The 11,976-nt window shown below is 41.0% G+C and overlaps 1 protein-coding gene across 1 annotated transcript; it reads left to right on the top strand.

Annotated features, from left to right (window-relative positions):
- The first annotated feature begins 5,832 nt into the window (after positions 1–5,832).
- foxd7 (forkhead box D7) lies at positions 5,833–6,813 on the top strand. Its single transcript, XM_062438433.1, has one exon. It carries the CDS (start codon positions 5,833–5,835, stop codon positions 6,811–6,813), a length of 981 nt encoding a protein of 326 aa, XP_062294417.1.
- The last annotated feature ends 5,163 nt before the right edge of the window (positions 6,814–11,976 follow it).

Below are 11,976 nucleotides of genomic sequence, written 5' to 3'. Positions count from 1 at the left end.
ACAGAACTGTGCGACTGAGGTCTCGTCATTTGTTCCTTCTCTCAGAAATAAACAAAAATATCCTCATACCAGGTGTATTTATCTGTTAAATGCTTCTGTGTCCCTTTTGAACAAGCCGTAACATGTTATCAAAACAATGCCAGTCAACATGATGATTTTGAAAGATTAGCATCCCATCTGAAGCTGCATGAGGGGAGAAAACAGGAAGTGAGAATGTTTTGAGCCCTAGTGCATCATACATAGTGCATCACAGCAGTCAGTCTATAATTGTTTCATCTTATCTCTCTAAATCAATTACTAGGGAAGGCTTGCTAGACAAGTCTAGCAAATACACCCATGTAACTTCTTATTACACTCTACAGTTTAATACTTCTCTCTTTCTACTGTACACAGTCAGTGCAGCCAGCAGCTCTGACCCCTGACAATCAGTCAACATGGTACACACTGAGCCTTTAAACACAACATCTACATTCTTTCCATCCTCAGGCCTCATCTGACAGCAGCTCAGGGGCGAACACGACACTGCAGACAAACCGCTGCTGTCAGTCTCAATAGAAAATAATGCTGGAAATTTCAGCCATGTGTTCCACAGGCATTTGGTGTGGTAGAGTATTTTTCAGTGTCAAAGCGTACAGAAAAATGCTAACTGAGGTCAGCAGAGCACTGATGTATTCTGACACTCAGGCCAAAGTGCATTGTGTTAGTGTGTCGTACACGGCATCCAGTTCACTTGACAGCAAGATGATGTCCGAGAGAAATTCTACACTAAAAAAAATCCCACTTAAAGTACTCAAGTGTACATTGACGACAGCGAGCAAAGTTCTGGTGTCAGCACAGTTTCCAAAACTTGTCAATTGAGGTGATTAAGAGTTTCTCTGAGAGCCAGAAAGTCGTTTTTGTTGGTGTAAGAGGTCCCTCTAGTGGAGGGGTCAGGAAGTTCTTAAAAACCACCAAGTCAGTAAAACCCAACATTCACCAGAGGTAGGAGAGGATTTTACTGAGCTCCAAGCACACGAAACTCGAGAATCATAAGTGTAAATTATATTCTAGTTACATCCTTAACTAGTTAACTAATATTTTGTGACAGAATCTTTGCTGTCTCAGTTTTACACCCTTACACATATGTTAATCTCCATTATAAAGATAACATATTGTAATTGTAGCCAAAGTATTTGCCATATCAACATATTCATTACCAGAAGTGTTCAGGTTATTATCAATTATTATTATTATTATTATTTTCCTTGTTGTTTTATAAGCATAGGCTAAAGTTTCCCTATAAAACTCACTTTAATGAAATGATCTGAATATAAAATTACCAACTTAAAGTATAATAGATACAGTGTGTTTTTTAGTTTAACCCAGAATTGCTCATCACCTCATGTTCATGAGCTCAGGCCTCGTGATTTCAATGTTTCTGCCGGTAAATTGTTTAACTGAGGTAGTAAACCTGTTAAATCCTGGCGTGTCTCATTTCATTATTATTATCACACGCGTTTGCAGTGTGATAGCACTTTAATGTTTTACCGTAAAGGTTTCTGTTATTTTTCACAAAAGCATGTTATTTTTTAAATGATTTTAGTGGAGGTAGCCCCACCTGGTCTATAAAACACCCTGAACTCGTAAAATGAATGACTATCCAACCAAATACCAGACTAATCCAATTAAGATTGCTAGGAAATGTTGTTAGCAGTGTGTATTCAGGTCAACTCTCCAGAAACGGTCACAAACTACTCAGTTCTGTTTCATTCAATGCAAAAGTTACACTTTAATTTAAGCCACATTATTTAGCATTTATAAGCAGTATGCAAACATTTAATTTGTGGTTTATAGCACACTGTATAAATGGTAAAATTCAGTATTTGTCAGCAATTACAACTTCTTCAATGAGGACATAATTTATATGATTGCAACTGTATTTTACTACATTGTCATTCATTATCTGGTTGTACAGCAGCCTACACATAGTTATAGTTATTTTATAAATACATTAATAACAATTAATCTGCTTAATAACTATAAAGTATAAAGTGTGTTATATACCATTTATTAACTGTTATAAATACCAGGGGGTCTTAAAGTAAAGTGTTAACAGTGAAGCTTATAGATTTCAGGTGAATTAACTTCATGGATAAAATCATAGTTTGTCAGACTTTGACCAGAGAAAACAATCAGGTTAAACCACTTATTTTAAATTGTTAAAACTCTGAAATTTCACCTAAATTTTAAAGAAAAAAACCCTGTATGACATATATTTAGTTACAAAAGTTCCACCACCAGGAGATATATTTAAATGGATATCTTCACTAGAGTTTAAATACAGCCCTATAAGTTTAATCAATTTTTCTAAAAATGGACACACTGGGTATGACACTGTTAAACAGTTGGTAGTTTGTTAGGTACACCTAAATATTACCTTCAATGAAGTTATAATATTATAAAGTATAACTATTTTAGACAGATGTTGATTATTTTCAAGGCTGCTTTTGAATGGTGTTGTGATATTAGTGCTCTTACAATAGATAAGAGCCTTTTGTTAGAGTTGGTTCACTTTTACACCACAAGATGTCACCACAGCGGCCCGAGCCTGCACGTGCAGCTGGCCTGTGATTGATGGGCCTTAAAAATACAGATGTGCCATTCATCATGCAGGGATCCACACAATACAACACAACAATGACTGAACAAAGTAGTTACAGACAAGAAGAATACAGTGAGATGATGTGAACAGGTTGCATCACTTTCTATGTTATGGGGTCGTTTGTCAGCCCATAAATTTTGTGTTAATGACCAGTTCAGCTCATGAAATTTACACATGTATCCTCCCTTAAACTCTCTCTCTCTCTCTATCTGTGTGTGTCTCTGTGTGTGTGTGTGGTCTGACTTATACTACTTTCAGGGACACACTGTAGACTCAACACCAGGTAAATGGAGACGGCTTGTCCAATTTGGGGGAGAAAAGTCGTGTCCCTAATTGAGGAAAGGCTGCTTTTTGGGGTAAGTGGTTAAGGTTAAGGTTAGGGTTAGTGTCTCCAGGAAATGAATGTAAGTCTATGTAATGTCCCCAAAAGTGGGTTAGAGTTTGTGTGCGTGTCCGTGCGCACACGCGTGCGTGTGTATGAGTGTGTTTTTGTGTTTGGCTTTGTTTCATGCAGTTATGATTCATGATACCTTAAATTACACGTTTTATTATTGTCCACTGCGCTGCCAGGATTTTAAGGGAATCAAGATGAGAGGGAGGGGGGGGGGGCATTATGTGAAAACAACCTCAGCTCTTTGAAGCGGGTTCAACCTCTCCCAATGAAAAACACGCTCAGCTTTTTTATCACCCTCTGAATCATGCGAACAGCTTCAGGTTTTCACTGAGATAAGAAAACATTTCAACTGAAGTAGCTTCATCTAGAACCCGTTTCATGACGCGGACGGATGTAGGTTCATTTATCCAGAATGATCCAGTGAGATCCCCCAGGCCTGTTTGGTTCCTGCCAAATGATGTTATTACACCAAGCGCACTCTCCCACTTCTTCATCTGCGATACAAAGCAAATAAAATCTCTACAATGGCCGTTTTTGTTAGATAGCACATTTGTTATTGTTAAAACGTGTGCGTAATGTGTCTTCTGGGTAAAAAGAAAGAAAAAAGATCTATTGATTTGAACGTTTCCACATTGCTTTAATAAAAGAAAAGAAGAAGAAGAAGAAAAAAACACCTTACAGTGAGCCTTAAATTTAATGTTGCATATATTTTATGGTGGGGGGGTACTTATAAAAATGACCAGAAATAAAAATTAGGAGGGCATATCTGTAAATGTCACATCAGTGCCAGATGCATGTGTGTGTGTGGGGCAGTTTGATGCATTGCCTGCTTATTTTATCAGCTCTAAAAATGTCCCTGCAGCTGTTTGTCCCCAGAAAAGACTCCAACACGCTCTGCTTCACAAGTTTTACTATCAGATTATCTCAGAGCTGTATCGCCTATAGTAGCATACCTTCAGTTTTTGCAGCGATTTGACGCTCCTGCTTTCTCCTTATTGGAACCACACAACGCGCGCGGGCCTGTTTCCAATCTGAAGACATGCGTGATGAATTTTGGGAAATCATCTGCAGCTTTGCTGGTACCATATAGCCCACCCAGTCCGGACCCAGTCCCCCCTCTGCCCCGAGGTATCAATACGATTAGAGGCAGGAAATGTGGGAATCCCCAACAAAGGGCTCCATCATTAAACACAAACAACCAGAGGCCTCCCAACAATACCAAAAGCGCCCTCCTCTCCTGACTTCTCTTTTATGTCTGAGCAAGTGAAAATCTATTACTTTCATCCCAATATTACCATTCTGCTTTCAGTTGGCCATTATTAAAGAAGATAATCTGGCGGGCTTTGATAGGTTTGCGCCCAAATGGAGAACAGAGAGTGTAGAGTTTCTGCCGCAGAAATCTCAGGTTATGCAGACTGCAGATCAAATATTTCTGCTCAATTTCACACATGGGGATATTTATCAATATATCTCTCAGTCTGTCGCAGGAAAAAGAAAGTCTGGGTGTAAGTTTAGAAAAAAAGGCACCCAGCCTACTTCTTATCTGTTTATTCAAAGAAGCCTCCGGGCAGCAAATTATTATTTTCAGAGCAGCACAAAATCACTCATTCCAGTTTTATCCCCTGTTAGGCCTACGTCTGAAAACGTGTAATTGTGTGCCAAGTGTGCGCGTCAAGTGCGGCTGCAGAAGCCTTAGAGAGGGATTAAGGTTTAAGTCCCTGCCTCACGTAGAGAAGTGTTTGGGGATTTTCCCCCTCAGTCTTTAAATTCATGATAGTGATCTGATGTCCCCAAAGAGTCTGTCAGCGCATTCGGAAGTTAGAATATGTATTTATCTTTCTTTCATGATCACTTTCTATCGCCGCTGCCATTTTGGTTGACTTCTCTTTTTCTCTGTTGCTTTAGTCACACTTCCCCTCTGCGCATTTTGGCTTCATGTAAAACAAACAAACCAAAAAATCGTCTAAAAATGATGAACGTTAAGCAAAAAGAAATAAAAAAATAGAATAAATCTGTTTTTTATACAGATTGTTTTTTTGTTTTTTTTTAAATCTCACGTCATAACAGGATCAAACCTCTTTTATGGAACATTTTCATCATTTATGGAAAAAAAACAATAATACCTTAGAGCTCAGGAGCCGCCTACACAAAATAGGAATCATATTTGTTCAAATAGTGTCCAACAACTTTATTTTATTCATAGTTATCATAATTTATCATGCGCCACTGAAATAATCATCTGTGCAAAACTTTTTTATTCCGCTCTAAAAATAGTCCCCCCTTGTGATTTCCTGCTCGTTAGGATGTTTTCATTGAGCTGGATCTCTAAAGTTCGCGTCGCCTTGGCACTGATGGGCTGATGATGAGAGTGCGCTGCTGGCTGGTATAGGCCTACTTGGTACCCTTTGCGACGTTTTCATTGGTCAGGATCCTTTTCCTCATGCCTCGAAGTGACATCACATCCACCCGACCCGCAGGAAAGCAGCAGAGATTACAGATGATGCTGGACATCTCAGAGGGCGCACGCACATTTTGACGCTTTATGCACACGTCCAAACGCTCAAAGCGCTCTTTTGCGCTTACCAGCATCAAAATAAAGGATATCAGCGCGGATGCTTTGCAGTTTGGAGAGCCCTAGAGTCTTGTGAAGTAGGAGGAGGATTGTGCTCGGATTTGTACGCTCACTTTTTTTTTGTGAATGGAGATGAGTCGTGCGTAAAGATCTGCTTTCAAGAGAGGAGCTGTCACTCTCCCACCTGTTGGCAGGTGGTGTTGGCTTTACGCGCGGACATCTACTATGGCATTGGGCTTGGAAATTATGGAGGATATTGTTATCGACGTAGTAGGGGAAGGACTCAAAGATAATGGAGAGGAGCGACTCTTACCTCTGGATGAGTCGCGGAGCGAGCAGGACCGCAACACGGAGGCTTTGTCACCCAGCAGCGAGGGGAAAGACCGGGACACATGCAGCCCTGCACCGGCGTGTTCTACTCCTGGTAAAAGCAAAGGTCCAGCGTCGGTGAAGCCTCCATACTCATACATAGCTCTGATAACGATGGCCATATTGCAGAGTCCAAAGAAACGCCTCACTCTCAGCGAGATATGTGACTTTATCAGCCAACGCTTCGTTTATTACCGGGAGAAATTCCCCGCCTGGCAGAACTCTATCAGACACAATCTGTCGCTTAATGACTGCTTTGTAAAGATGCCCAGAGAGCCAGGAAACCCAGGGAAAGGCAACTATTGGACTCTGGATCCAAACTCCTCGGACATGTTTGAGAACGGGAGTTTTCTGCGCCGGAGGAAGCGATTCAAGCGGCAGCACTTTCGCTTCGACCCGCTCAAGGAGCAGCACCTGGAGCCCAGCGGACTGCACGGCTTCCCCCACAGCGCCTACGGGATCGGGACGGCGGCTCTGCAGCTGCCCAGTCTGGAGATTTACCCCTACATCCATCACCACGCACACTCGCCGTGCGCCCCCGCCACCATCCCACCTGTCAGCAGCATCCTGCCGGCTCTCTCCAGCTTCTTCTCCCGCAGCGCCCTCACAGCCAAGGCTTTTCTCCAGTCGCAGCCCGGCATGGAAGCCTTCTCTCCGGCCCAATGTACTGCTTACTCCTCTCCTCTGACCTCCAGCGCAGCCTACGCGTCCCATGCGCTTTTCCACCCCGCTGCGTCCCCGCACTTCCTCAGTTTACATCAGGAGTATCAGAAATTACAGACTCAGCGTGGCGCCATCGACCTGGCCAAACACATCAACATTGCTAACAATGATTAATCAGTACGTTACACCGGACTTGTGTTTTCTCAGGTTACAGAGACGATTTCAGCAGAAACTCCAAATATCTCCAGCGGTGGAAATGGGACGGATTTGTTTTAAAAGAATGTTGTAGATATATTAGAAATATCCCTCCTTCTTTCAATTTCTGTATGGCAAAAAAAAAAAACTTTTAGCAGGCGCCTTTTTTAAAATTTGATCATGAATTATTATCTTTTGTTTGAATATTTAATTGACGAGTTTCCTTTACTTTTTTCCTGGAAAGAAATAAAAGTGAATATTTAAACCGTGCGTTCAGTTGTGTTTTGTATAGATTCATGTGTTGTTATTAAGCTTTTTATTTCTAATGATGGATGATCCAGAAAACAGAAGATTTATGTTTAAAGATACAGACACTGTTTGTGTTTATATGTCACGTGTTCACTTGTTTTTCATTTCAGTATCTGGGTTTTGATTATTGCAGCGCTGGTTTAATATGAGGCCTTAAATCGTAATTTTAAACAAACAGAGCCTAATAAAGCATAATAAAGCATACGTCACGTTTATTCAAATGTGTTGCATTGCTTCACAAACATCAAAGAGAAACAGCCAAAGAAAAATGAATAAAGAACAATGATGAGGATTAATATAAGAGAGTAACAGTCTCTTAGGCCTAACACAGCTGCAGCACTGTAAAGATTTTTTTATTTAAAAATGTCAAAAGAAATAATCGATCAAACAAAATAGAAAAAGATGAGAATTATAAGCATGTCGGTATTTTTTAGAATTGAGAGGGATTTGCATAATTATCAATGACAGATGCTGTGTCAGTTATTTATTATGGTGAAACAATAAAAGATAAATTGTAAAAAATAAAAAATAAAGTGTCTTGTAAAATAACATTTCATGCGTAAAAATGACGCACAAATGTGGTGTTGGATAGATCTGGCTCGTCAAGGTCAAAGGCAGCTTGGGATGCTCCAGTATTAATATTTATATTAACGCTTGACGTTATGATGAAACAGAAAAGAATGATCAAAACCTTGTGATGGTCCAACATCTGTCAGCAGCTGTTGGATTTTTCTTTTTAGACTAAACGATAAAAGGGGTCGTGCAACTCTTAAACGCATACGCCTGTCAGGTGTGCGTAAAAGCGTGTGTTCACGGTATAACGATGAAAATATAGATAGCCTGTAATTGCCTTATTTTGCAGGGCCACACACACACTTGTCCTCGCGCCTGTTCCCGAGAGAAAATCTGTACAACACATTTTCATGTCTGATAAGTTCTCCTCTGTTTAATTATAAAGCCGCTGTCTGCTCGTTTACTCCCCAAATGTTCCGACAAATGAGGCTTTTACCATATCACTTATTTCTTTATTATCACAGAGGAATTTAACCCTGAAAAATATGGTTTTATATTTTTTTGGGGGTGTATTTAAAAGAATTTTGAAGAGATAACGTTACATAATTGAATTTTGTAATTACCTAAAATTGTATCATATGTGTGAATTGATGCAACAATTATAAATTTATAATGATCTATTTTTAAGAAGTAATCCAACTGTTTAGTTTATGTTTTATAAGAATAAAAAAAATTAGCATGACCTTATTTGTCAATACTTGCAGGAAGCAACATTTCCAGAAAAAATCTAAACTATCTGTCTTCTAAAAGGCTATTTCTTCTTTTTTTAAAGAGGTGACATCTACATTTTCTGGTGTTTAAAAGGCTGAATCAAACATAATATAATGCTCCATAATCTATAATCTAAATCTAAAACAGATAAGCCAGTCTTTTTTGTGTTTGAGCAGATATATTGTGATTAAAGCAGCTGACACACACAAGATAAATCAGTAAACACATAATCTATCCAAAAATCTTCTTTCCACTCATTTCTTCCTACTGCTAATTCAAATGATCTGATTTATTTTTCCTTTCTTTTTCATTTCAGCCCACAGTCCACACAGCGCTGCTTTACGGTGGTAATGACAGTAGTAAAATAATTCTAGGTTTCAGAGCATGGAAGTATTTATTTAATTCTATTCTGAGTCTGGTTTAGATGGATTACCATGCTGAAGCTCTTGGACTGGGCTGATGGATCACACCGCACGCTCAACGTTAGTCCTTTTAGCAGACTTTGGCACCCAGTGAGAGCCTGAAACAAATAAAAAGATTGTTACCTGATGGCGAGCTGTTAAGCTGCCCACTTCTGAAAGAAGAGCTCATTGAGTCTCTTCCCTTTCTCTTTTGCTCAATTCGGGAAATCTTACAGACTCACCCAGTTTTAATGCTTAGGTTTAATTCAATCTGTTTCTGAGGTTGGTGGGATTTTTCTTTTCTTTTTTCCTCCCTTTTTTTGTAACCAAATGTCTAATATTTGTACTGTTAATCGTAAACAGTGCAGGAGGAACTGTGGTTAAACTGATCCAACACAAGATTCGTATCACACACCGCAGAACTTATGCTATTACAAGTATCTGATTGGAAATACAAGAAATATACTGTTTTCATTTAAACTCTGGGCTTTTCTTCTATCTATTTAACTTGTCAGAACCAGATATGAAGTTTCAACTTAGTGAGGATGTCACTCATGAGATGTGGGATCCACTGAAAGTCTTGTACGTGCCTGTCTGTCATCTGTACAGCAGGCAATAAGTCATGAAGCACCTTTAAATCATCGCAATGCACGTTCTACGCCCAAGGATGTTTGATTTTCGGTGCAGTTTAATACGCTTGAACATCACGGTCGGGTCTGACTTAAACATTAAAAAGCATCAGAAGAAGACATCTTTTTCATGACTATGGAGCTCGTTCCTGGTGGGAAGCCAGCAGAGGAGTAACTGAAGCAGATAAACAGTGTCGCAGCGACTGATTGGCAGCCAGGGAAGGGAGTCAGGGTCATTTTTTAATGGGGGGGGGAGAGAAGCTGGTGCACCTGATAAAATAAGCAAGTCAGACACCCTAGTGTGTGTGTGTGTGTGTGTGTGTGTGTGTGTGTGTGTGTGTGTGTGTGTGTGTGTGTGTGTGTGTGTCAGTTTTCCATACTGAAGGAGTTGAAACTTGCCAGTACACTGCTTAAAGTCGTTTTACTTTCCCTTTTTCCTTTGTGCGTCATTGAGTGTGACATGGTTTATTAAATCTTCATTTGTAATACAAGTAAAACCTTCTTTTTAATGATTAGTAGCATGATTTTTCAACCATCAAGCAGCATTTTTTTTCCATCATACCTCCTTTACGACTCCGTCACCTCAAAGTTCACTTAAAAACGTAACATAATCTGCAAAGTTAGTCAGAATGTGACACAGGGGCATTGTGTTTTAACATCGAATATAACTTTACTGAATGTCATATTAAGGTGATTCATCACATAAGTGGACGTGATGAATGTGCATTTATGTGACAACCTGTCAGTGGTGAGCGCTCTGTTACATCACCGGAGTGTTTCTGCTCAGTTCCACGTGGATTATCAGTCCTGACTTATCATAACTCATATCTCCCACTCTGATGTGCAGCTTGTTTCTCTGGGAAAAGTGAGTCGATTCAGTCAGAACTCCATTCATGCCGAACAGTGCCGCTGTACCATGCTTTCATTCTCCACTTCCAAACGCCAAGCCAAACAGGCAAGATAAACTCATTGGTAGAGCACCCCGCCTCGCTCCCTTCCCTCCTCCTGCTTCCACAGCCAAGGACCCAAAAATCCTCATAGGGAGAGTGGTGCATTCTGGGATAACCCCTGCAAGTTCAGTCAGGACAGGAAAAACAATATGTTGTTCCAGAGGGTTTGAAATGCATCATTTGGAATAAATTCCCCTCAAATATTTTCCCTGCCTTATAGCCTGCGCTCTCCTTTTTTTTTTTTTTAATATGAGTTTTGAGGCTGAACTAAACAGCTGATTGCCAGATACAGATTTGTGTTTACTTTAGTATTTCAAGAGGGTAATTTATGCCGCTATAGGATCAGTTTGGTGGACATAAAGGCGTAGGTGATGTGGTTTTTCAGTTATCATTAGTAAATCTCGCACCTTTCTGCTGAGGCGGATCACAGCTGAGGTTTTCTCTCCTCTCACTTTTATGGCTGACTTCCACAGGCCTCACTCGCTCCTTGGCGTATGCTTTTCCTGGCAGGGCCAATCCCCGCTGCCCTGCTTCGGGGAGTTATTCAATTATAAATCTTCCACCCTTCTTTGCTGCCCCCCCACCACCCCCTCCTCTCTTCTCCTTCTCTCTCTCTCTTTCTCTCTCTCTCTCTCTCTCACCGGTCTATATGTATGACTCTGCCAAGCCCAGTAAAACACGCTGCTCCGTTGGTGCACCCCTCTCCAGTCTCGTGCCCAAGAATTTATTATGCTCAGGGTGGTGAAGCAGAGTGCGGTGTGTTTTTGGAAAAGGGACCCCCCCTCAAGCCTCAGTGCCAACAGATGACAGTGACATATAGCAGGAAAGCCACCCAGAAGGAGAATGATCTCACACCTCAGCCACGCGCTCAGAGGGAGTGGGAGAAACTGGAGGGAGAGGAGAGATCTGCAGCTGGGGGGTGTGGGGGTGGTGTGGGGGTATTGGGGGGGGGGGGTGTCGGTGGGTGAGTGGGGGAGGTAGAGGGGACAATAAAGCCGAGATGAAAAGAGGCAGGGATGGAGAAAACAGAAAAGGTAGGAATACAAAGCGAGTAAACGATCTGATCTGATGATGCCTGCAAGAGACGGGATTCAGCAGGGAAGCAGAAATATGTCTTTAAATACTTTAGGTTACTTGGTAAACTTGGGACATTTTTTTTTGTTTTAATATTTTCCAAATACACCAAAAAAATGTTAAACCTCTTAGATATTCTATTCTTACCCTCAGACTGTGGCTCGCCTCTGCCAGCCAGGCTCTGGAGGAAATGCACTACTCTATTAGGCATCTTAAGAAAATCCGCAATTGCATTCAAGATTTTATAGCAGATAGATCATCCTCTTTATATAACATCTGTTTCTCAAAAAGCCTGTGAAGCAGCCAATCTGTATTGCTCTGGGTGGTATTTGGTGTTGACCCCCCCCCCCCCCCCCCCCCTACCACCACCACCAACACCACCACCACCACCCTTCCTCCTTCTCTCTATTTTAAACCTTCCTGCATGGTGCCCTCCTGTTCCCCGGCTGGCGACCTCATGCCCTCGCCCTGCCCATGGAGCTTGGCATTACCTAG

The sequence above is a fragment of the Scomber scombrus genome, chromosome 18 (assembly GCF_963691925.1).
Source record: "Scomber scombrus chromosome 18, fScoSco1.1, whole genome shotgun sequence".
Taxonomy (NCBI): Eukaryota; Metazoa; Chordata; class Actinopteri; order Scombriformes; family Scombridae; genus Scomber; species Scomber scombrus.
The sequence above is the reverse complement of the archived record's forward strand: the minus strand, read 5'-3'. Positions and strand labels throughout refer to the sequence as shown.

Coding starts and splice junctions, on each gene's coding strand:
- foxd7 (XM_062438433.1), top strand. CDS start 5,833: ATGGCATTGGGCTTGGAAATTATGGAGGATATTGTTATCGACGTAGTA.